Source organism: Pseudophryne corroboree, chromosome 6 (assembly GCF_028390025.1).
Source record: "Pseudophryne corroboree isolate aPseCor3 chromosome 6, aPseCor3.hap2, whole genome shotgun sequence".
NCBI lineage: Eukaryota > Metazoa > Chordata > Amphibia > Anura > Myobatrachidae > Pseudophryne > Pseudophryne corroboree.
In genome coordinates this window covers 649,527,242-649,554,910 of record NC_086449.1, presented here as the reverse complement: position 1 = coordinate 649,554,910, position 27,669 = coordinate 649,527,242, and the positions used below count along the sequence as shown (strand labels likewise).

General features: G+C 43.2%; 1 protein-coding gene across 1 annotated transcript in view; it reads left to right on the top strand.

Moving 5' to 3' along the window:
- The window catches only part of TGFBI (transforming growth factor beta induced), a 118,027-nt gene extending 90,877 nt beyond the window's left edge, over positions 1 to 27,150 (top strand). The window contains exons 13-17 of the mRNA XM_063928218.1: positions 9,433 to 9,557; positions 11,367 to 11,469; positions 18,639 to 18,694; positions 22,079 to 22,103; positions 25,226 to 27,150. Of these exons, the coding sequence (XP_063784288.1) occupies positions 9,433 to 9,557; positions 11,367 to 11,469; positions 18,639 to 18,694; positions 22,079 to 22,103; positions 25,226 to 25,269 (353 nt within the window). The 3' untranslated portion in view covers positions 25,270 to 27,150. The remainder of the gene's footprint in view (positions 1 to 9,432; positions 9,558 to 11,366; positions 11,470 to 18,638; positions 18,695 to 22,078; positions 22,104 to 25,225) is intronic.
- Positions 27,151 to 27,669: the final 519 nt, after the last annotated feature.

Genomic DNA, 27,669 nt, shown 5'->3' with positions numbered 1-27,669 from the left:
CGTCCTCTCCGTTCAATCTCCAATGCATGAGTGAAAATGGCGACGAATCTCGCGAGAATCCGACAGCGGGATGATGACGTTCATCCGCGTTCAGGTTAACCGAGCAAGGCTGGAAGATTCGAGGCTGCCTCGGAACCGTGTAAAATAGATGAAGTTCGGGGGGGTTCGGATCTCGGAGAACCGAACCCGCTCATCTCTACTACATACCTCCCAATACTCCTGATCTCAGCAGGACAGTCCTATTTTTTGGGCACTGTCCCACTTACATGTTCAGTGTCCCACGGGCGGGCAGGAGGCTGGGAGACACTGTGTAACCGCTGCTCTAGCTGCATTGCAGCCTGCAGAGTAGCGGTGACTGGATGTTCTTTTCCTGGGATAGGCTAGCGGTAGTCCAGCAGCCTCCGGAGTGCAGGGCTAGCCCCAGTGTGACAAGTAAAGGGGGCATGTCATACTGACACACCCCCTAAAACCTCACTCATCAGGGAGTGTGGTCTTATGATCGCAACACTCTGCCCCCTTTTCATGATATTCTGCCTTCTTTTTGGACATGTGCACCTTTGGCACATGCAAGATCATGCTTCCTACATCAACAAAGTTGGAAGGTATGTGCCTACCGCAGGCATGTCCAAAGTCCGTCCCGGGGGCCAATAGCAGCCCGTACTCACATTTCCACCGGCCCGCAGCCTCTGTGCAGCCCTCAGCTCTCAGTCACACTGCCTTTGCAGACTGCTGCACCCCGCCGCACTGACACTCCCCACCCGTTGCTGTTAGCCGTGCTGCACGGTGACTGACAGCTATCTTCCCCTCCTCTGCGTGCAGACTATAGGCTGGTCTGCTGATGATCTGGTGAGACATGAGGGCTGGAGTTGCCTCTCCCGCCGAAACTAACCCAGCCTTGCTGTGTGTACGAATCTATAAAAGGAGATACCAGGGAGGATCATCACGATGGCCATCTTTACTGCAGCTCCGCAGCAGTGTGCAGTGATCAGCGGTCTCAATAAGTTCAGTGCTTCACCCCCTCATAGGTGTTCTGGGCTAAAGCATTTTCACCTGTAAGTAGTTCTCTAATGTGTATTTGGCAGCACTGCTGGGGGAATATAATGTGTATCTGGCAGCACTGTTGGGGCACATAATGTGGATCTGGTAGCACTGTGTTGGCACTTGTGTATCTGGAAGCACTGCTTGTGGCATATAATGTGTATCTGGCAGCACTGTGGGGACATATAATGTGTATCTGGCAGCACTGTGGGGACATATAATGTGTATCTGGCAGCACTGCTGGGGGCATATAATGTGTATCTGGCAGCACTGTGGGGGCATTTAATGTGTATCTGATAGCACTGTGGGGGCACTTGTGTATCTGGAAGCACTGCTGGGGGCATATAATGTGTATCTGGCCGCACTGCTGGGGGCATATAATGTGTATCTGGCCGCACTGCTGGGGGCATATAATGTGTATCTGGCAGCACTGCTGGGGGCATCTAATGTGTATCTGGCAGCACTGTGGGGACATATAATGTGTATCTGGTAGCACTGCTGGGGGCATATAATGTGTATCTGGCAGCACTGCTGGGGGCATATAATGTGTATCTGGCAGCACTGTGGGGGCATTTAATGTGTATCTGGTAGCACTGTGGGGGCACTTGTGTATCTGGAAGCACTGCTGGGGGCATATAATGTGTATCTGGCAGCACTGCTGGGGGCATATAATGTGTATCTGGCAGCACTGCTGGGGGCATCTAATGTGTATCTGGCAGCACTGTGGGGACATATAATGTGTATCTGGTAGCACTGCTGGGGGCATTTGTGTATCTGGTCGGCCCCCGCACATTTTCACCTCACCAAATCTGGCCCTCTTTGCAAAAAGTTTGGACACCCCTGGCCTACTGTACATTACAAAAAGATAATATGCTGCCAATGTTTAACCAAAGAACAACAAAGTATAAAATAAATGTTTTATATTCCACAGCTGAGCTAAATCACCAGCATTTTCCAAATGCAACATAAAACTAATGGAGAGCTTTAATAAGGAAATTGTTAAAATACTGACCTTCTGTCAAAAATGTACAGCTAAGAATAAAATACTGACAATACTGAAAGAGTCTATAAAGATGCACAGTGAGAGGGCTGAATGCATCCTGTAGGGAGGAATTGTTAACATGCACACATGAAAGAGAACTATAAAGCTATGGCCCAGACCTAAGAGCAGGGATAAATTGAAAGAACATGTCCACACTAACACAAAACTGGTTCATATTTCCTCAGTATTAACCACATATACACTACACATGCTCTCACATTGTACAACTTGTGTCTGTTTTACATTAGGGAATAAATTCCAAATAATATTGTCTTATTTACTAAATGAATCAGCAGTACTGCTGGCATGTTGTCCTATTCCATGACACTATGGGGTAAATTACTAAAAATCGTTTTGTGTGGCAGTTTCAAATTGCTGCATATTTTCTGGTGGCTTCCACCTCCAAACTGCTCTATTTACTGTCCAGCTGTTTGGGGGTGAAAACTCACTTTAATAGACATGTGGCAGGCTCAAAACAACAAGAACGCTGATGGTTTTACACAAAACCATGGGAAAAAAACACAGCCAATGGCAGATCCAGGAGAGGCAAAAAGGGTGATCACCCCAATACAGACAAAAGCCCCACCCACTTTGCACTTGCTAATCCTGCGCTTGACACTGGGTCCCAGCGATCATAATTGACACTGCAAAGCAGCAGATTATTGATGGGGGTGAAGGCAGAGATGGAGCATATTATTACTAGGGCAGTGGGGACTGTCTGCTCTGGTACATATTATTGTGGGGGTGAGAGGAATCTGGTATCACATACTGGAGGCTGTCTGGTCTGGTGCATAATATTGTGGGGGAGAGGAGGATGCGGGATCATATACTGGAGGAGGAACAATGAGTAGAGGGGAGGCCTCAATATTAATTATTGATCCGCTCCCCCTAAAAGCAAAGTGTAGATCCGCCACTGACCACAGCTACCAGGCCAGTCAGTGCAAGAGAGGATACAGTACACTTACTATGGAAGCAATCATTATGTATTAATTAAAGGGTCAAAATAATTATTCATTTTCTTATATGACAAAATCATGTAGAGAATTTGTATATTATGGGGACAATATCATGCATAATTACATTAAGAGGGCAATATTATCTATTCATTATCTTATAGGCAAATATTAATTGACTGAAATACATATTTATATTACCTTCCTAAAAGAAAATTAATAAATAATATTGCTCTCTTAATATATATTAACTTGACCTCGATAATATATTTATAAAGTTATACTGGGCATGATTCTGAGTTGGGAGCAAAGCAAAAATCAAATCAGTATCTTTGCATCTGGACAAACCATGTTGCAATGCAAGGGGTGCAAATACATATATTCGTTACATGCAGGGTAAATACTGGCTACCTCTGCATGTCACCGACAAATGCTGGATAGGCTTTATTCATATGCTGGGTACACACTAAACGATGTGTGTAAACTGCAACAGCGTAATGCAATGGCACTATACATAGCAGAAGCATGCAATCACGGGTATACACTGAACATTGTGGCTGATATAGCGTTCCGATCTGTGTCAAAGCGATATATCGTCCAATTAATCACCTAGTGTGTACACAGCAATTTAGACACGTCCCTCCCAAATCTAAATCTCTCTGCACGTTACATCTGCCTTACGTGCAGTGCAGCATGTTTTTTCCCCAGATGCAAAGTAAAGGGGCCCATACACCTGTGATAAATTGGGTCAATCTTACGTTTTAAAGACGATTGTGTCAATAAATCTGCAATGTATGGGGTTCACAGATCGCAGATTTTGGCCACAAATCGATCGGGATTGTCAAATCAGGTTTTTCAAAATGTTTAATTTCACAGATAAATTGGGACTGTAGCTTGGTAGTGTATGGGTAAACAATCAGCAGATCTGCAGACCGTTTCTAGCAAACTGATAAAGGGGGGTACACACGTAGAGATGTGTGCTGAGCGATCTATCACAGACCGATCAGCACACATCTCTCCCCCCGCTCAGTTCACACAGTGCTGAAGCGAGCGACCTGCTAGATTGAGCCTGCATCGCTGGGGGGCATACACACAAGAGATCCGTGCTTAAGTTCTAAGCAATCTAGTCAGATTGCTTAGATTTTAAGCACAGATCTCTCCGTGTGTACCCCCCTTTAAGGCCGTATTCATGGGCCGATGTGGGAGAGATGTGTGCTGAGCGAGCCGCTCAGCACACATCTCTCCCACCGCTCAGCACAGCGCGATGTGTGCTGAGCGTGCAGGGGGAGACGGGGAGGGGGGCGCTCATTTCACCCAGCGGGTTTAATGAGCGACCTGCTAGATTGGCCTAGCAATAGCGATGCACGGAGCTGCACATCGCTATCGCTGTGGGGGGTACACACGGAGCGATCATGCTTAAAATCTAAGCAATCTAGTCAGATTGCTTAGATTATCGCTCCGTGAGTACCCCCCTTTAGTCTTTCAAGATTGGCAGATGTGTTTAACTGAAAATGATCTGCAAATCACTGAAATATATCTGTTATTTATGGGCAAGTCATGAAGTCAGATGGATTGGGGAAACAATATATTTGGCAAATAAATCACAGGATCTGCAAAACAAAATATTGTGTTTGCTGGTGTATGGGCCCTATAACCTGTTTTTTTATTTGTTCTCAATTCAGTCAGTCCCTATGTCTCCATAACATAATTATTGTTTCTGTCTTTACAATAAATAAATACAATTGACTTCATAATGAGTGTATTGTGCCTCTTCATGTGCTGATTGGCCAGATACTGGTCACACAACCATCTATTTTTTCTGTCTGTCTTTCCAACTATTTGTCCAGCTGCTGCTTGAAAAAAACATGAGTTTGATTTTTACCATGAAAAAAAAAAGGTTGTCCTTTAGTAAATCCTGCGGCCTCCAAACTGTCCTTTAGGCCCAGATTTATCAAGCCTTGGAAAGTGATAAATTGCACAGTGATAAAGTATCAACCAATCAGCTCTTATCTGTCATTTTTCAAGCACAGCCTGTAACATGGCAGTTAGGAGCTGGTTGGCTGGTATTTTATCACCGTGATATTTATCACTTTCCAAGGCTTGATAAATCTGGGCCATAGTAAATCTAGCCCCTTATGGGGTTTTTTGAGAGTACTGTACGTTTGAATACACTGTACTTGGCAATTCTGAGTTAAACTGAATAGAGATGTTGCAACATAACACATATTTTGCATTTATTTCTACGACGATGCACTGTTCCCTGTAAATAAGGTTAGTTCCACATTTATCTACTGTAATTATCAAACTGTTATTATATATTATATAGATTTTGTTCATCTCTATCCTCCCCCTTTCTTTCCTAACAACCCATCCTGGTGTGATGTGGCATTCTTTGCACGGAGTATGGAAGAGACCAAACCTTTCTGACAGAGAACTGCAAATGTACTCATGTGAAAAAAAAGTTTATGCAAATTCACTATTATTACCCACACATGCTTTTGCTTCCATTAACAAATATGCAACATACAGAGGGGGAAGTCTTATTGGGAAACACACTCACCAGCCAACTGCTGCCCATACTGGCCTCATTTAGTAGTACTATGGATTGGGCCAGGATAGAGCAGTCTAATTTGGTGTATTTGCTTCATTGGTATAACAAACAGTAAATAGAGGAAGAGAGGAAGAAATGGGTTACTAGAAATTGTTGTGTAAAAACACACTATAATTGGGGAGCAATATTATACTTTATTTATAAAAAAAAATCTTCTGTTTAATTCTTAACAACAGTTAATTGGCTTTATACATCAGTTTGTTATCTGAGAAGAATAATAATGGGTTATATATATAAATAAAGTATATGGAGTTTCTTGCTTATCAATATTTTATATTTATAAATAAAGGCAGTATGAAAAATACAAATTCGAGATTTTAAATGAACCAACATGATTTTCTTTGGGTTTGACTTTACCATTCAGACAGTAAATTAGTAGCCTGATCAACAGAAAGTGCTATGATTATGTCAGCAGTTGCATAACTTCCACAGCTAAGGTAGCATTTGCTTCTAGGCCTCATATGTTGATGAGTGCACCAACAGGAGTGCAACTACTGGATCCCTGGACCTGCACTTAGGTCATCCAGGCTTTGAAGTCTGGGCTGCGTTCTAACTATAGCATTATAGAAGCAACCTGTAGCCATATACACAGGATTTTATTGTATTGTGTATTGTATTATGGCCTAGTGTACACCCATGCATCGATGCCCACTGCAACTCCAGGCTCCACTGTCATCCATGCTATGAGCTGGCAAGTAACAAGGGGCTTCAGAGTAGACCTTGCCTGCGGTGGCAGCCATATTGATATGTGATGGAGCCTTTCTGATTGCAATGAGCTGGCATCTTTTTACTCTGAACTTTTTGTTACAGAAGTATCTGAGATAGTCACTACAAGGTCACTATAATATATAAAGAATGCACGTTTCACTGTCAAATAGATATTAGTATAGTTAATGATGTTATGTTTTCATTTATACTATGGATTGTATTCAATAACTGTTGGAAGCTGCCATCTTGTCGGAAAGACGTCAGCTTCCGACAGAAATAGGTCGGAAGTGGTTCCGACCTATTCAACAGGGGCTGATTTTTTCCGACAAGTCGGAAAACACGTCCACGCGCTTCAGGCGGAAATGGGGCCAAATCCGACAGGTTTTGGCCCCCTTTCCGACAAACTCAATCCGACTTGAAAACAAGTCGGATTAAGGTGAAGAGACAAGTGGTGCTGCGGGCGGCTGGGGGAGCTGAGATCGACGGCTGGTAGAGGGAGCTGGCTGCGGGGGGACATGTCTACGGTGGCAGGGGGAGGTGCTGCAGGGAGAGAGGTGCCTGGCCGTACCCCAACCAGGCACCTCTCTCCCTGCAGCGCCTCCCCAGACATGTGCCCCCGCAGCCAGCTCCGGCCGCCGATCTCTGCTCCCCCCGCCGCCCAGTTTACCCCCACCGCCGTCCCGCTCACGGCCGCCGCCATCTGCACTCCTGGCCGCTGCTGTCAGTGCCTCCGCAGCCATTGACAGCAGCGGCAGGACAGGGACCCTTTGTATGGCCAAATCTGACAGTCGGATTTGGCCATCCATTGAATAGGGGTTGTTGGATCCATTCCGACAAACTGCATGTCGGAATGGATCCGACTCTTATTGAATATACCCCTATGAGATGGTATATGCTATACGTGGTTTGTTTTTGTAAAGGAAAAAAACGGAGAGGGGGGGAGAGGGAAAGGAAAAAGGGGAAAAAAGGAAAGAGGGGAAGATTGTCCTTATGCACAGATATATGAGAGTATAGAATGTTTTTATTTATAAGCTCACTAGCACAATATACTACAGTTTTATTAAAGTAAGAATATTTTTTATCATAATAATCATAATCATAGTAATCATTAATCATTGTAAAACACTTTCCCCTCTTCCACTATAATACTTAATGAAATATGGCACTTAGCAATACACAAATCACATGTAACACATTTTTTAAATATATTTTTGCTTTTTCACAAGTCATGATAGCTTAGTATGACTCAATTCAGCATACAGTATATTTTTGGAGATATTGAGACTCATCTGCTTGTGGATTCTCTGTGCATGTGGATTTGGCTTTAACCAAATCTATGTTTTATAATGATTCATATGGTGCCTAGTATATATGCGACCTGAAGTTCGGATATATGTATATGGGGGTAAAGGTCACCTGTCAACGAGGGTGGAGTACAAATAAGAGAGTTTAAAAAGATATGGGTAGCTCTGAGGTAATTCCGATATTTGTAATACTGTATGCACTGATTGTAAAACAATTTTTGATATTTGAACCTATGAATATCTGGTATAATCTTAATATTTTTACTTTTAGATAGATAATTGTATAAGTAATGATGTTAGTTGTGTGTTTATACTGTACAATGTCGTATGGAATAAGGTGTTTATTGTCTTGGAAAACAAATAAAAACTATTGAATTGGAAAAAAAAAACAAGGTCAGTCTTACTGTACAGTATATACTGTAAGGTAGTCCCTCTCTCTTTCACTAAGGGGTCTATTTACTAAGCCTTGGATGGAGATAAAGTCACTGGAGATAAATGACCAGCCAATCGGCTCCTAACTGTCATTTTTCAAACACAGCCTGTGGATTAGCAGTTAGGAGCTGATTGGCTGGTGCTTTATCTCCAGCTACTTTATCTCCAGCCAAGGCTTAGTAAATAGACCCCTAAGTTCTTATCCACTGAGCCATCTAGATCTTACCATGACCTAATATATTATGTACAGTTATTTATAAAGTGCACACTTACTGTATACCACAGAACTGTACAAAGAATATTTACATCATTAACATATTTCACTGATGTATTCCTGTTTCTAGAACTAGTTATAAAAATAAAATAAACCTACCAAAATAAGATGCTGGTACTTCGTACTACTGGGGACCTACAGAAATAAAGCTCCCCATGCATCCCAGGGAATGCTAACCTGTCAGTGTGATATATTTGGACAGGCAGAGGGAGATGAAATATTGGAGGTGTGGGGTGTGGTGCCTCTGGACTGGCTGAGCTGGATGGCCTTAGTGTGGCATACCTTTACATTCTATTAACACTTTTCACATACTAATTTCTTTAACACTATTTATCCATTTTAATTACATCTCATTTTTGTATCACCTTTATAGCTTCGGCTTCCTAACACTATTTTATTAACACTATAGTTTTTTTACTGGTATGCTACGCTGGGCTTTCTGGCTTTTGCTGGTGCTTTGAGGTGCCACACACACTGCACCTAGATATAGCGCTAGGGACCCCAAATATACAGAGATGCCTTGATATGCGGCTTTGGGGCTTATTCATAAATTTGCGCAAATATATGTAACCGAGATCTCTGAATTCTAATATTGTGTGGGATTTAAATCTGGTTACTGTTATCATTCAGGGTGCTGGGGGAAACAAAATGCCTTTTTTTTTTGCTTAGAAATACCCCTCCCTTTCAAGCACCTGAATTATATCACTAAGCTAATTGAGCTTCTGCTATTATATATAAAAATAAAATAAACCTACCAAAATAAGATGCTGATACTTCGTACTATTGGGGACCTACAGAAATAAAGCTCCCCATGCATCCCAGAGAATACTAACCTGTCAGTGTGATATATTTGGAAAGGCAGAGGGAGATGAAATATTTAGAACCATTAGAATATTTTTAGATATGTAATAAATGTTTTTCATCAGCTTAGGTTCATCTTTATACTCTGTTTTTAATTGTATTTTACTGTAATTGCCTAATCAGCCTCCTACTGTTCTATGTTTCCATATTAAAGGCTCTAATTTTTAATGACAATATATTAATATATATATGTTTTTATTCTTTTCAAGGTAATGCTAATGAATTGTCTAATTTATTAAAATACCATATTGGGGATGAGATCCTGGTCAGTGGGGCAGTTAGTCAACTTGTAAGGATAAAGACGCTACAGGGTGAAAAGCTGGAAGCTATTTCTGTAAGTTTTTATTTTGATGTTCTGTTTCAGTGCATGTATTAGTGATACACATCAGTAATATACATCCTATTGACATATAATTAGAGCTGCCTGTTAATGCAAAGTATGTGTTCCTGAAATCATTTTAATCATTTATTTTGCAAAAATAACTCCATACAAACTCTCAGGACATTGAACAGAGAGCCGGATTAAGAATCCTAGTTAACATACTGGTTTGCGCCCCCCACTTCCCCTTTGCATGTAAAACAAACACAAAAAGGGCTATTGTGATGTAGGCCCTCAGTGCCCCCTGGGCCCTAGGCCATACCTCCCAATGTTCATAAGTCCCAACTCGGGGCTCTTTCGCATGCTGAAAGCGGTCATGGCCGCGAGGAAAGGGAGCATGGCTTTGTGGGAATGCGGCAATCGTGAACCATGCTCCATTTTCGTCACGGTGGGGGCATGTCCAGTGCTTTGTGAGCAGCTGGCAATGCCTCCATCCTCCCTGTCTCCCATGAATAGACATCTATTCACTGCAGAGAAGCAAGTGACAGGGATCCTCCCAACTGCCCCCTTTCCACGCACATTTCGAGAAGCCTCCACTCTACAATCCTTTAAAAGATAGACTCAAGACTTAGCTGTTCTAGCAAGCATTTTACTAATGTCCCCTGTTCAGCTTGTTCTGAATTTTGTGCTGTAAAGTTAAATGTAAAGCACTTTGAGTCATATTATGAGAAAAGTGCTATATAAATAACATTATTATTATTATTATTATTATTATTATTATTATTAATAATGAACTGAGGATGTTATATGGTATAATGTGAATTGGGGGTACCGTGTTGCATAATGTGTACTGGCAGCTCCGCAATGGGACATAACATTACATAAAGCAGTAGTACATACTTGCCTACTCTCCTAGAACCTGTGAAAGACTCACAATGTTTCAGGTAGTCCCCATCACCCTCAGGAAAGTGGGCACCCCTCCTGCATCCTGTCCACTTCATAGTGAAGTGGGCAGAATGCGGAGATAATTACCATAATTCCACAGTCCGTCTGGAGGTGGCGTGGTCTAATGATGTGATTCTATGGTAATAGTGTCATTTTAGGCCCACCCCTATTTAAGGGGACGGGGCCTAAAATCACAACTAGTCCGCCCCCACCCCCATCACCACCCACCTACTTCTTCTCTCCTGGCTTTTCCTGGAGAGGACACTTCAGATATTGGTAGGTACTACTATACGTAGTTCAGAAAATGAACTAGGGCACTATTATGGGCCATAAAATTAACAACTGCTGGCGGAGAGTTGTCTCTCTAGAAGCATTAGGACGAGGGCCCCTTTAAAATATTGCTATGGAGCACACAAACTTCTGGCCCCTTGCAGTTATGATTTGAAGTGCAACAACAGTATATTTTACCCTTGTGAAGGATCACATTATGGAGTTTATAAAGTATCAGGTTGTAAAACACAGCATCTCTGATGTTGTTTTAACCTGAAATTTAAAAGGGCAATTCTTTTACTAGCCATGTTTTGCTAAAAAAATCATTGACTTTTTAAATTTTGGGCATACACACAATCAGAAGCTCCAGGTTTTACAACCCAACACTTTGTTAATAAACCCCTATATGTCATTATGAATAGCCAGTAATTATTAAATTCTCTTATAAATTTGATATAAAGTAAACTGCTCGGTGATATGTAGACACAAAAAATTTACATCCAAATTGTTACTTCGCTTTGCTCCATTAAAGACGACATGCAACTTCATGACATTCATTACAATAATCATAAAATGTAAGCGCATACCTAACTTGTGATATTATTGCAGAGAAATTCTACACTACATGTCAATAAAGAGCCTGTTACTGAGGCAGACATGATGGCGACAAACGGTGTGGTCCATGCTATCAGCACTGTGTTTCAGCTGCCAGGTGAGTTTAAGTAGAGTCTGCTTTAAATCAGTGTTTGCTATGTAATGAAGCATAAACCTACATGTGGCCGTGACGTCGTGTGTGTGCTGTAAAATAACATGACTCCAGGTGTACAAAGTCCAGCCTTTTCTGTTAGACAATAGATTTTTTTGTAAACGTTTCTGGAGTTTTCTTTTTTTTGGGGGCCAGGGGTTTGCTAAAATAGTCTTGCTTATCTATTGGAAGAGCTCCCGGTAACAAAGTGGGGTCCATTCGTACTCAGCCACTGCTCAGCTCCTTCAGCCAGAGCAGATTCACACAAGTGCAATAGCACTGAAGTTTCACCGCTACTAAGTAGCATTGAAAGATTCATAGGGACAGCTGATTTTCCAGTCAGCTGCCTCCATGTCAGAGCAATAGCTCCGGCACCCGTGGCGAATTTAAAATGTAATTATCGGCGGCTGTCTGTTCTCTGATAATTGCCATAATGTATAGGCCCCTATCATCAACATCATCAAACACAAATTTCATTTAAAAAAGTGGCCTATACTGGCAACTGGCACCATAAGAACACAAACAAAGGGTAGTCGCTTAAGCAGGTTGTTAATGGCAAAAGGTGCAAATGTTAGGGACGCACTACGACAAGTAAAGAAGAAAAGACGAACAGATCACCCTGCACTTACCAGCCACAATCCACAGGTCATGCTCGGCAAATATGCACACATGAAGGAAAAAATTCAGAACAGTACAATTAGTCGATTTCTTTTATTACAAATGTACAAAATGCCTCGAAAACAAAGTCATTCAACTCATTAGTCCATTTCATGGTGCAATAACTCTAGCCCTGACTATAAACAGCAGCTGTGATGAAGAGGGATGGGGAAGGGAAGTTAGTCAAGGGACTCTATTTACAAAGTGGCGGCAAACAAAGACCAAAATGAGGACACAAATAGGTCCATTTCATTGCTACCAAATGGTGAACCTAGCAGCACTTTCCTACCTCCTATTGAGCCGGATGTACTAAGCGGAAAATGCGGTAAACTCCCTGTTTACCGCATTTTCCTGATGTACTAACCCCCGGCCGCCAGATCAGCGCCGCGGCGGGGTACGCCAGCTTTAGCTGGCGATAGTCCATAGAAGCCTATGGGCTTCTCTCCGCGGCGCTGTGTGAGGGATCCGATCGGATCCCTCCCAGCATGCCCTGCGGCTGCCCCCGTCACCCCGCGCATGCGCAGACTGACTCCCGGGCCGAATCCCGGAAGTCAGGCTGCCGCTGCGTATCGTGGAGGTCAGCTCTTATCGGAAGAGCTGTCCTCCGCAATGCTGATCGCATATGTTAGTACATATGCGTTCAGCATCGTGACGCAGGGCGGCTATGGGCGGCGATGTACATTAGTACATCCCAACCATTGTCTGTTTTCCAGCTTGCTGTGGTTTTTGGTCACAATGCCAGAGGTAGAAGCATATAAATGTTGAATCATGAGTTTTGGGTAATCAGTTCTGTAGTATGCTCCTAGATTAGATGTCTCCTGAGTCCACTTATAGGCGTGTAGCCCCTTGCTTGTACAGTACTAATATGTGCCTGATCCTGAAGCGTTTTGGCTGGCAGCTTTGAAACTCTTTACAAAATATGCTGAAATCATTAGTCTCAATGATTCGACATACTTGGCAGTCCCCAGGTAAAGGCTGTGAATCAATGAAATCTAGCTCACTCATAACACATGCAAATCTCCTCAATAAATAATGCAAGACCATGTGACATGTACATCCTAGGCCAGATTCAAGGCTGTGCTCCAACTTTCCGTGTGTCAGGCCCAGTATTTTGTCTGTGTCTTACAACCTTCTTTAACCCTGAGCTGGCACAGATATGCAAAGCAATGCATTCAGTGTACAAAAGTATTCACATCTGTTGCAGATATCTTTTAAGTAAAACCATTTTTTGCTAATGCATAGTATTAAAACTGTTACTCAGATAGATAGATAGATAGATAGATAGATAGATAGATAGATAGATAGATAGATACAGATGGGGCCACGCTAATCGTGGCTCCATCTGAGCCTGAGTGTGCCTGGCGAGGCAGACTGCTGGGTACGAATGGGATGCACATGCGTCGTAGACGGGCACGCGCCCCATTCAGAGTGAATGGGACCGTCTCTGTCTGCTCGCTGGCTTGATGAGCGTGTCTCCATCTGTAGATCACAAATCCTATTGACTTATTGACTGGGTGACTAAAGTAAAAGATAAAGGGGGGTGGGGAGCATAGCTATAGCTTATCTAGACTTTGGTAAAGCTTTTGACACTGTCCCACATCACAGACAGTAATAAGCTTAAAATCATGGGATTGGATATAAGATAATTGAATGGATAAGATCTTGGTTACAGGATAGAAAATAGAGGGGGTTATTCAGTAATTCAGAGTTGATCATAGATGTGCTAAATTTGGCACATCTATGATCATTTACTCTGACATGCTGGGGTACGCCCAGCACAAGGCTAGTCCGCCCCGCATGTCAGGACCTGCCCCCCCCCCCCCCCCCCCACACACACACACAGGTACAGAAGCAATGCATGACATTCCGGGACGCAGCGGCTGCATGGGATGTCATGCAGCTGCCATGGACCGCCCCCCCCCCTCAATGGTCCGGGACATGCCTCCTTTGTCCGGACTGCGCCCCACCAATGGCGTTCTAGCGCTGTTGCCACGCCCCCTCCCATCCCACAACCGCCTCTGCCTGTCAATCAGGCAGAGGCGATCGCAGCCAGTGAGATGCTGATAGCATCTCACTGGGCTCCCGGGGTGCGCACACGCAGTGCAGCCGCTGCACGTGCGCACTCCACAAAGTAATTCATACTGCGATCGCTGCCGCGATGCAGTCTGAATTACCCCCAGAAAATGGTAGTAAATGGAGTCCATTCACAGTAGAGGAATGTTACCGGTGGAGTACCCAGGGATCTGTACTTGGACCAATGCTTTTTAATATCTTATTAGTGACATTGAAAGTGGTAATGAAGGGAAAGTACAGTTTGCCTGTTTGCAGATGACACAAAAGAATGGAACAGGGTAGACACACTGGAAGGGGTAAAACAAATGATTGATGATCTAGGTAGACTACAGTAGATGCAAAATCAGAACCCAAAGGCAATAGAATTCCAACACCCATCAGAATGCCAATGCCGAAGTCCCGACAACTGACATCCTGAACCTAAGTATGCCGGGGAGTGATAGGGTTAGGCTGCTGGGAGAGAGGTTAGGGTTAGGCTGCAAGAAGGCAGGGTTAGGGTTGGGAGAGAGTTAGTATACTTACCTACCAGGTGTAGGGATTCTAAGTGTCGGAATACAGCTGCCTGAATAATACTGGCATTCTAAGCACTGGTCTCCCGTACTCAACCCATCAAAATATGGTATTATGTAAGCATTTTAAGTATAGTTTAAATGTGGGGGTGTGGCCTGTACAGGCATGGAGTATAACTATGATGATGGAAGGACTGCGCATGCACAGGATGTGTACTGAGTATGTGCAGGGACATGGTATACACCCTGAGGACGACCATTGTCAGAAACGCGTTGGTAGATAAGGGAAGCTTGATGCTTTTGTGAACCTGAATCCTTTCTGTCATCTGTGGAAGACATTCCTGCACCATTCAGACCGGGTGAGAGGAAGCAGTGTTTGTTGGCAGGTTCACACCTGCACAAGTTTTTCCCCCTGGGGTTACTTTTTTCACTTTTTCATTTTTTTGAATCTTGCTTATGTATTGATTGACAGTATATGACCCCCCACCTTTTGCTGTGGAATAAATGTTCATTTTTTTTTACGAATGGAGGTGTTTTGGACCTTTTCCTAAATACATTATTGAGAGACCAGCACACAGGAAGGAAAGGGGAATTCAGGCAAAATGCAAAAAAAACCTTTATATGAACGTCTATACCTGTTCCCAGGTGAGCTTCTGTCTAAGGGAGGGATTGTGTTGGTCAGAATCTCTACCCATGCTGTGTGTATAAACCGGTTTTCTCTGAAGCAGCATACGGAGCTGCAATGCTATAAGGAGGCGTCTTTTCTCCTCTGACACCTCCTGCTGCATTAGCATATTAAAACATTGCTACTGCGATACTAATAGCAGCCAACAATGATTCTGCGTGTAATTCAGATCTGATCGCCGCTATGTATTTTAGCGGGCAATCAGGTACTAAATACGCATGCAACGCAATGTGCACGCGTGTTGGACAACAACAAAGAGCATGATCATCGCTGGTCAGCAGCGGGATGATGATTCTGACAGCTGCAGCTGTCATTGCCCCATTCACAGCCACTGTCCAGGCTGCTGTGGGATGGATGGGAGATCTACGCTACAGTAGCAAGATCTTGCTCATTCCCAGTTAAGCCGGCCAGCCAGTCAGGCACAGCACACTTGGGTGATGCAATGTGCGCTTCGGCGGGGATAGTTTTCACTCCCCCACTGTGGCAGCTGGGATGTTAATACGTCTTGTTGGGATTCCTTCCTGCTTCACCTCAGTAAAGAGTAGATGCAAGAAGAGCTATACCGGCATGATACATGCCACTATAGTACATCTACCCCATAGTGCTTGAATACATTTTTGGGATATGCTAGCATCATCTCATATATGCATCTCCAATATAATAGGACTGTGACTTTGTGCCTGTGTGTATAACGCATCTCTCATTGGGTTAGTGGCAGGTCTATCACACGCAGTCCACAGCTGATTGGGCGAGAAACGCCCTCCCACACAGTTGCATCCAATGGGAGGCTCTGCCCTTTGGCTGCTGTGTTTTCACAGAGCAGGATTAGCAATGGGACTGATGGAGCTGCAGCTCCAACCCCACACCCCAAAATAGGCCCACTGCATCTGCAGCAACATATCCTCCAACAATTTACACATAAAAATTGATACAAATTTGAAAAGGAGGCGTGGCCACGCCCCTTTCCCTATACTTTCAATGGAAGCTTGGAGAGTCAAAAATCGGTATAGACCATAAAAAAAAGGGACTGTACCTGCCAAAAAGGTGCAGCTAGAGGGTATGCCACTGCATCTGCAGCAAGTCTCTGTGCTGTAGATAGGGGGGGAAAAACATCCTTTTACTGCAGCGTCCTATGTCCTGCTGCCAGTCCACCTGCCCCCTCCAGCATCAATAATCCCCACTCCCTAGCCGCGGCGCAGGTGGAACAAAAGCTTCTGCGGCCACTGGCATAGATGTGTATGAAAGCGGCGCAGCAGAAGGCTTTCATAGCCCTCCCTGCACCGCATACTTTCTGAGCCCCAGAGCCTCCTCTGTGCATGATGTCACAGAACTGCCTCCCCGCCACAGCCGCGCCCAAATCCCCAGAGGCCCTGACTCCGCAACACAGCACCTGGGCTGCCAGTCTGTAAGCCCCGAGATGGCTAATGTAACGGATAGAGTGGGTGATATCGTGGAGGTTAATGTCTGGACGCTGAATCAATGTAAAAGGTGACAGTGCTGTGCAGTGCAGTGGGTGTGCAGTGTCACTGACACTGCACAGCACTCTCACCTTTTATATTGATTCAGCCAGTCACTCAGTTCTGCCAGCCAGTCACTATTGTTATCACCAGTGTCTCAACGCGCCGCATTACAGGGAAGTAGATGCACTAAATAAACTACAGCTCCCAGTAGCCCTTAGCGCCGAAGCATTCCAGCCCGTAGGGCTGCTGGGAGCTGTAGTTTATTGAGTGTATCTTCTTCCCTATAATGCAGCGCGTTGGGACACCGGCGCTAACAATAGTGACTGGCTGCTGTGCGAGTCTCCGGGAGAGCCACTGCCAAAGGGAGGACAGCAGCTTAGCTGCTGATGGGAGAAGCAGGATAAGCATTACCCGCCCCTCCCCCACTCACAGTACCTCCGGGCCCCATCCGCGGCACCACCACACCCCTTCCAGCACCGGCGGTAGCTCCGGACCCACTCCCCCACCCGCAATAACCCCGCACCGGCCCCTCCCACCGCACCACCGCATTCGCCCCTCCCCCACCCGCGGTGGCTCCGGACCCCCACCTGCAGCACCACCGCACCAGCCCCTCCCCCACCTGCGGCACCACCGCAACCACCCCTCCCGCGGCACCCCCGGATCCCATCCGCATCTCCCCCGCACCCGCCACTCCCCCAACCAAAGCACCTACTAGGTGATTCATCAGGCCCTGCATGCGCTGTTCACGCCATTGCAAGGGGCTTCGACCCTTTAACCATTGCACGCCCTTTGTACGTGCAATATTTAACCACTCACACAATTATGATTGTAGGAAATACTCCCATATAATAAAAATATTGCACGCCACAAGGGTGTGCAAGGGTTAAGAGGGCGTAGCCCCTTACGACGGTGTGAAGAGCGCCCGTAGGGCACGATGAATCACCTAGTACAGTATAAGGACCATAACATGCATAACTTACCAAGCTTTACCTCACGATGCTGGCTGGCAGTAACGCTCACATGACACCCTCATATTTAGTCCTATGAGTACTTAGGGGGGAAATGTATTACATTTTTTAAAGATTGGAGAAGTGAAGAAGTTGCCCATAGCAACCAATTAGCTTCTACCTATCATTGGGTGAGATACAGAATACCGGCGTTTGGGATTCCAGCGGTCATAAGATGTTAGGGACCCTAGGCCGAGATTTGCTTACCTGCAGTTTGGCAAGGCCACCGACTGTATGAGTGATGTATTTAAAGTGGCAACAGAAATAAATGCTAACCCAGTCTGGTTTAGCATTTCTTTCTGTTGCTGCCTTAAATCCATTGGTTAGTAAACTTAGGGGCAGATTTATTAAGCTCGGTGAAGTGATAAAGTGGAAGGTGATAATGCGCCAGTCAGCTCCTAACTGTCATTTTTCAAACCCAGCTTGTGACATGGCAGTAAGGATCTGATTGGCTGGTATCACCTTCCACTTTATCACTTCACCGAGCTTACTAAATCTGCCCCTTAGTTTCTTGTCTCAATCTCAATGTATTGACCCATTTTTTTTACGTTATAATTTATATAAAACGTTTTCCATTTATTACACATAAGTAACTGTGATTTATAGGGCTTGACATTTTTTTTTCTTCTAAATTATAGCCACACCTCTTACACACCTGTTGCATAAAACCCACATATTATTTTAACACAAGTTTTCAAATGAAATAATACATATGTTTTCTTATTCAACATTTTTTTTTTCCCAGGAAATGAGCCCTCAGATTCTGGCCTTCAAAACCGAAGGCTAGCTGCATATTCCAAGGTAATATCACAAAATGTATTTGAATGACTACACATTTGTTGATAATACACTATGATGTACCAGTAATGTTGGTCGGGGTCATATTGAGTCAACTTGGGAAATTGAGGACAGAAGAGGGCTAATGTAAAGTTGTATGGAAGATGGCCACAGGTGCAGAAATGGATTAAAGCTGGTGGGAGCCCAGGGGCCACAAGGTTGTGGGGGGCCCCCAGTACAATTGCTTATAAACACTCCACCACCACCCCGTGACACTCCCCCTGGAGTAGTAGCCGCACACAGCAACCACCCCAGATTAGCAGCCACACTCAGACATCCCCCAAGAGTAGCAGCTGCACAAAAAACCATACCCCCACCCACCCCCAGAGTAGCAGCCACACACAGACTCCCCCTTGTAGTAGCAGCTGCACACAGACCATCCATGGAGCACTGCCCCCAGACCAGCAGCCGCACACAGACACCCCCCTTTCCCAAGTAGCAGCCACACACACAAACCTCAAGCCCCTCTGGCCCGAGTAGCAGCCGCACAGCACACAGACTCCCCCCAAGAGTAGCAGCTGCACACAGTAAGAAATGTGGACTCTCCCGTTTGGGCGCTGTATCTTGTGACTTCTTATTGCTAAGTGTCAGACGTAAATGATGAATATGAAGTGTGATAAAATGAAATTTAATATATAAAATCTAAAATGTCAAAATAAAAACATGAAGTAAAATCACATGGATGGCAGGAAGGTTATCATACCCGTGAGGTAGATGGGAGCCGCAGGTGTTGGATCAAGCAGAGTACCCCGAGAAATACCCTGCTGATGGCTCCGAAGATTAAATTCCCATTAACCGTCCCCGTGACCCTCAGCATTCATAAGTGTCTATCCGGTGGTAAGAAAGCACAGCAGGGCAAATCCAACGCGTTTCGGGACTATTCTGTCCCTTTTTCAAGGCTGCGCACCGACTGTCCACAGAGTACCAGTTGAGATAGGACCTGTGCCGGAGCGCCACGTGCAGCTGCAGCCCGTCTATTGTCTTGCAGGATTTTCCCCAACCCTCGAGACTCTCTGAACATCCACTGTGGCGGCACAACTCAGCCGCCGGAGGAGTAAAACAACAGTTAAAAACTGCTGTGTGTGGGGGCCACCCCTGTCGCCCCTCCCTTAATCTGGCCCTGCACAGGTGTATCCAGAGTGTGGGCTTGGAAATAAATGTTGATATTGACCCATATTAACAGTTGCACACATCTAGGCATCTGCACCGTCCCTCTTCATACACTGATGTTGCCAACATCACTATCAGCATGCATGTGCACCCATTCTGTAATAATAATAATTGAATAATGCAGTATACCAAATTAATGCATATCAATTAAACACAGCCAGGTTACAGTTGGATTGTCAGGATACTTAACTATCCATACATGTGAATTACTCTAACCAAGGGCTGGTACAAAAATAATTTTTACATGTATCACTTTTTTTCACGTGTCTGTGTGTATCTGTGCATTGGGCTACATATAATCCTGTTAGAGATTGACTGTGTTTCAATATTTTTTTAATGTACAGTATATCAATAAAATATTATTTTAACAAAAAGAAGTGTCCCAACAAAAACGGGGGTATTCAAGTGTTTAAAAAGTCAGTTGGGTGTCTGTTTTTTCCTATCTAATAGACAGTAAAAAACAGACACCCAACCGACTTTTCAAACAATTGAATTCCACCCATAGAGTCTTCTTTCCTTCTCATATGTTTTGACTCTAGGGAACACCACCAACAATGTAATTAGAATCAAGAGAATCCCATGAAGGGTTATATGAGAACTCATGTTGGTATCATTATATACAGGTTGAGTATCCCTTATCCAAAATGCTTGGGACCAGAGGTATTTTGGATATCGGATTTTTCCGTATTTTGGAATAATTGCATACCATAATGAGATATCATGGCAATGGGACCTAAATCTAAGCACAGAATGCATTTATGTTTTATATGCACCTTATACACACAGCCTGAAGGTAATTTTAGCCAATATTTTTTATAACTTTGTGCATTAAACAAAGTGTGTCTACATTCACACAATTCATTTATGCTTCATATACACCTTATATACACAGTCTGAAGGTCATTTAATACAATATTTTTAATAACTGTGTGTATTAAACAAGGTTTGTATACATTGAGCCATCAGAAAACAAAAGTTTCACTATCTCACTCTCGCTCAAAAAAGTCCGTATTTCGGAATATTCCGTATTTCGGATATTTGGATATGGGATACTCAACCTGTACTACGCAATAAATTTAAGGAAAATCACTCAAGGACCTGATCTGTGCAGAAATTCTCCCTCTATTGTTACACCTTCAGAAGTACAATGTAACAGGTATATCAGTTACGCTAACACAACAAGAAGTGTGATTTGTGTCAGTACAATGGAAGTGTGTACTGTATATATACAATCGCTACAAATTTCCTTTATGAATGGGATAGAAACTTTATATCTGTTTCTTGCACCTGTACATACAGAAATGCATGAGACATGAGACAGATGATTAACACTACACTGATGGTTTACTTGGCAATAAATTCAATGATCTTTTTGCCTTTATTGAGAACTTTCAAATGGGGGTATATTTACTAAAGGTCAATTTTGTTTGTTTTTGTTTGATGTTAGATCGATTTTAATTGATGTTTGGTTTACAGGGTTAAAACACACATTTATTAGCAGATGATTTTTTATATTCATTTTTAAATGTTAGTAAATATGTGTTTTATCTCTGGAAGCCCAATTTCGATTAAAAACGATTTAAAATCGATCTAACATCAAACAAAAACAAACAAAATCGACCTTTATTAAATATACCCCATGGTGTTTATGGTTTATTCACATCACAGCTAGGTTATCATCCTATTTTCCTCCTTGATCTGGTTATTGAGTCTCGGGAGCATGTTTATGTGAATATGGATATTTGCAAGTAGAAAGGCAAAATAATACCTCTTCCAGGAAAGAACTCAAATATGTTGATGTTTGCTAAGTAAACAGTAATTATATGAGCCACAGACCAAGTATTGTGAACACATTCACATGCGCTAAATAGGTTTTCTCCTAGTTTGGGGTCTTGAAATGCCAGACAAAATGTGTAAATAAACTTGTATATATAATGTTTAAGCACACAACTGGCAAAGCATACATTCTTTGTCATAATGTTTGCCACTAGCATGGCACAGCATGCCAGAATGTCGTAGTATCTAGCTCATGCACTAAGGACAAAAGCTAGTATTGATCTTAGAAATACTTTCCCAGACCAGAACATAGAACAATGTAGAGTCATCAGTCACTTAATGAAGTGTCAATTTCTTGCTGTCAAATAATTCCATTTACAAAAATGTGTGCTTTCTTTCCAGGTGTCCCTAATAAATGCCCGATTAGGTAAGCCTTTTATTTATTAATGCTGTAAGAACTTTTAGACTACACTTTATGTGATGAGTGTAACATAAAGGTTGACTGGTGTTAGTAATCCTTTCTTCTGAAATGTAATTACTTTCCGAAATGTAATATATTTCCCAGTTGCTTATTGCTGCTCGTCAGGTGCATTTAGGCATGTCCCATTTGAAAAAATAAAAAGTAGATGTAGATATCTCCATCATAATACATGTACTGAGCATCTTTATTTACCGTTACAGTGTACATTTCCGTGGACAAATCTGTAACACCTGGACATGTGCTTTATAATCATCTCCAGTTATATCCATATGAAAATATTGTAAACACACAAATAAATCACAGATTTGATAACAATACTGTATCTGTAATTGCCAAATAAAAAGTTAATAATCATAATAACAAAAGCAATAATAACCATTCTAATAATAATTTATGGTTAGGCTTGCCATAATGTCCCTTTAGTCCGTGACACCTATGATTAACACAAGTACTGTGGCTGGCTAAATTTAAGTCTGTATTTCATCCATAGAGAGGATATAAAGTGCATCTGGAAAGTATTCACAGCACTTCCCTTTTTACACATTTTATTATATTACAGCCTTTTTCCAAAATGGAATAAATAATTTTTTCCCCTCAAAACTCTACACACAATACCCCATAATGACAACGTGAAAAAAGATTTTGGGAGATTTTTGTAAATGTATTAAAAGTTAAAAAACTAAGAAATCACATGTACATAAGTATTCACAGTCTTTGCCATGAAGCTCAAAATTGAGCTCAGGTGCATCCTGTTTCCACTGATCATCCTTTAGATGTTCCTACAGCTTAATTGGAGTCCACCTGTGGTAAATTCAGTTGATTGGACATGATTTGGAAAGGCACACACCTGTCTATATAATGTTTAACACTTGACAGTGCATGTCTGAGTACAAACCAAGCATGAAGTCAAAGGAATTGTCTGTAGACCCTGGAGACAGGATTGTATCGAGGCACAAATCTGGGGAAGGGTACAGAAAAACATCTGCTGCTTTGAAGGTCCCAATGAGCACAGTGGCCTCCATCATTCGCAAATCGAAGAAGTTCGGAACCACCAGGACTCTTCCTAGATCTGTCCGGTCATCTAAACTGAGCGATTGGGGGAGAAGGGCCCTAGCCAGAGAGGTGACCAAGAACCCGATGATCACTCTGTCAGAGTTACAGCATTCATCTGTGAAGAGAAGAGAACCTACCAGAAGGACAACCATCTCTGCAGCAATCCACCAATCAGGCCTGTATGGTAGAGTGCCAGACGGAAGCCACTCCTTAGTAAAAAGCACATGGCAGCCTGCCTGGAGTTTGCCAAAATTCTCTGGTCTGCTGAGACAAAGATTGAACTCTTTGGCATGAATGCCAAGTGTTATGTTTGGAGGAAACCAGACACCGCTCATCTCCAGGCCAATACCATCCCTACAGTGAAGCATGGTGGTGGCAGCATCATGCTGTGAGGATGTTTTTCAGTGGCAGGAACTGGGAGGCTAGTTAGCATAGAGGGAAAGATGAATGCAGCAATGTACAGAGACATCCTGGATGAAAATCTGCTCCAGAGCGCTCTTGACCTCAGACTGGAGCAACGGGTCATCTTTCAGCAGGACAACGACCCTAAGCACACGATATCAAAGTAGTGGCTTCAGGACAACTCTGTGAATGTCATTGAGTGGCCCAGCCAGAGCCCAGACTTGAATCCGATTGAACATCTCTGGAGAGATCTGAAAATGGCTGTGCGCCGACGCTTCCCATCAAACCTCATGGACCTTGATAGGTGCTGCAAAGAGGAATGGGCGAAACTGTCCAAAGATACAGTAGGTGTGCCAAGCTTGTGGCATCATATTCAAAAAGACTTGAGGCTGTAATTGCTATCAAAGGTGTATCAACAAAGTATTGAGCAAAGGCTGTGAATACATGTACATGTGATTTCTTAGTTTTTCATTTTTAATAAATATGCAAAAATCTCAAAACAACTTTTTTTCACATTGTCATTATGGGGTATTGTGTGTAGAATTTTGAGGGAAAAAATGAATTTATTCCATTTTGGCATAAGGCTTTAACATAACAAAATGTGGAAAAAAAGTGAAGCGGTGTTAATACTTTCAGGATGCACTGCATGTAAATAGATTCTGGGTAGGTATGGACAATACTTTAATGCATAAGAGTCAGGTTCTAAGTTATCATTGAAGCATACCTTCCAACTGTCCCAATTTTGTGTACCGCACTTCGGGGATGGGGGGTGGGGTGCAGTTGGGAGACCCTCACTCACCCTCTGCTTAGCTTAGCAGAGCAGCAGTGAATAGCCGCTGTGTGCATGCGCACAGTGGGGGTAATTCAGAGTTGATCGTAGAGCTACGATCATCCACACTGACATGCTGGGGGACGCCCAGCACAGGGCTAGTCCGCCCCGCATGTCAGGCCCGACCCCCCCCCCCCCGCACAAGTACAAAAGTATCGCACAGCAGCAATGTTTTTGTACATGAAGAGTAACTCCCTGCCAGCGCAGCTCCTGCGTGCTGGCAGAAAGTTACTCGTCATTGTGATGGTCGCAGCGGCTGCGTGGCCGGACCGCGCCCACAAAATTGCAGCCAAACGCCTCCGTGCCGCCACCTCCCGCCCAGCGAATGCCTCTGCCTGTCAATCAGGCAGAGGCGATCGCTGGGCAACATCAGCCGTCAGCTGTCTGGCATGCGCCGACGCACTGCGGCGCCGGCGCATGTGCACTTCTGACCTGATTGCTGCACTGCGATGAATGGCAGCATGCGATCAGGTCAGAATGACCCCCTGTGTCTATTCATCATGAGAGAGGGGCTGGGAGCATGGCCTGCAGCTCAGAGCGCTGGTCATGCCCCCACATTAGTGAAAATGGTGGCGTGGCCTGCGATTGCAGCTCTTCCTGTGAGGCCATGATCTTTAGCCATGAGGCCATGCCCCCTAATTTGAGGCCCCACCTCCTAACTTTAGAAAGTTGAGAGGTAATATTTAAATAGGAAAGAGTACAGGCATAGATGTCATGTTAGCATGTCTGTAACTAATTGTATTGTGTTACTTACTAATGCTTCCACCTCCAATGTCTCTCTCAGCACCTGCATATTCCAGGTTAATGTCAAGAATGAAACAACAGTAGTGAAGTCTGTGGAGTGAGAACGGACAAGCGGTCACCACCATCAGTGCCTCCTTGTATTTTAAAGCAAGAATCACATTTTGCCTGTAAAATGACTTCGTTTTTCCTTTTAACATGTTAAAGACCCAGCCAAACTATTGTAACTGTTATCCCTGCTGGAGGCGTTTGTGCTAGATGCACATGTTGATGATCTAAGAAAACATACTTGTTGACAATACTGTAAATAGTTTATTTTCCAGAATAACTCTGAGATTATGTACAACAGACAATGACATCTTAAAGCAACAGAAACCAGTAAACTGAAGACCTGCTCCTATACAGTGACCTCATAATTAATGGCCACATGCACAAGTTACCCTGCAATCCCCCATAAAGTGTTTGTTTTAAGATTTTATTGGCTCCTTTTTTTACCCTAAGACTTTTCCTATAAAAAATAAGGTTCTATTGATGACTAGCTTCACAGACAGCAGACATTATATGCAGTCTGTCCATTAAGTAAACTGGTGACATAGGACCTGATTCAGAAGTAAAGCTATCTCCCAAGTCTGTCACATATGAACAATGTTTTCTTTTCTGCACATGTGTGGGAGCCGCGATGCACGGGTGCCGTGATGTGGCTGCAGCTCCAGTCACAGTGTGGTGTTAGCTGCAGTGTGATTGACAGGCTGCAGGTGTTAGAGGGAGGTAACGGTGTGTCTGGGGGAGTGCCATAGCCATCCTCTGATGCAGAGTCATTGGCCTCAGCATCTAAGTTGTGGTGGATATTCTTCAGATGTTTGATGGTGGGCGCAATGGTCACAATATTGATCCAATTCTGCATCTTTGGACGCAGGCAGCGGATCTGGGAAGTCGGGAATGAGCGGCTTTTTACAAAAGACTCCTCCTGCTCCATATCTCAGATCCACATATACCAAAGACACAGCAGCGACCTGGACTGCGTCCCCCTCTTAATCAGGCCTATATTCTGACAGTGTCCCTGAGTGCATATTGTATGTTGTCCAGGTGATGAAATGGCTGCCAACATTGCCTATAGGTGACGGTAACGTTGCAAATCAATGACATAAATGTTTTTGCTGAGATTATAAGTGGAAAGCTGTGGGAGGGTTAGCTGTAACACATTACATAGAGCAGGAAACAAACATTTTATATAAAAGAACAGGCTGGTAAGTGCACATCCATAGCCATGTGCATGGTAAGGTGGGAGCAATAAGTAAATGCATAAGGACACATTTCTCTTATGTGACAGTAACAACATTGTATTAAACTATAAACACACATTCAAAATGGATCTTGCAATTCCTTATATTTTGATTGTATTGTATGGAAGAGTTAACGTGTTGGAGTTAGTGTAGTCATAAATTAATTAGAAACCGTTTTCTCCTATCACAACTGGATTGCACCGTGTATAGTGTAATCGAATGATTGAGATTCTGTCATATACCCTAACATACATTGATACTATTAAAATTTACAGTGTGTGTGTGTGTGATTTAATAATAAATCATTGTACGCAATGTTTTTAACTTATAGTCCTATTGCAAACACAACTTTTGTGCCATGTGTGGAGACATTTATATCATGCAACCCAAATACATTTAATTCAGTTAAAACTGAAAGGATCATTATCAATAGACATTTTCTGTACATTATGCATTTTTATAATTGTGTTCTCCCCCCTGTCAGGAGTGCCAGGATACACATTTCTTTCTCTTAGAGTGTTTGCAAGATAGTTAATATGTTTGTACTGTACGTTTATTCTTTATATTCAATGAAGTCGTTTTCAATGACGGTATTGTACTGTTTACCGCTGACCTGACGAAATATCCCTCACAGCAATCCGTCATTCAAAAAATGTAGAAAATAAACAACACATTTTAATAATAATACTCTCGTTTATTGGTTAAGTCTTTGCTGAAACATTATAATAAAACTCTGGAAATTAAAGTTGGTAGCCTTTATCTGATATTTTTTAAACATGTCTGTTGTATTGTAGCAAGAGCTCTCCTGTTTATTATGACGGTTTGGCTGATAGCGTAGCTACTCTTCCGAAGGGTATGAGTAACAGCAAGCTGTTCCCTGAGAGAGCAACTAGTGTAATACCTTTCTCTCCTATTAACATAGATGTGTGCAAGAAAGGTACTATAGTCTTCTAGAGATAATAGGCTAGGCAATAGTACGCAAAGATAGTCCATGACATTTAGAGCCAGAAGGATATTATCTAGCATTGAAATACAGTACAAAAGATCGAGAAAAAAGGTTTTTATAGCACTCATGTGGCCTTGAAAATGCATTAAAAAACTTGGAACCAATTCATTAAATGATTCCAAGGACAGTACAGAAAATTGTATTTACTAGGTAATGTACAAAGGATCTCAGTATTGAGAAAACATTGTACAGTACATG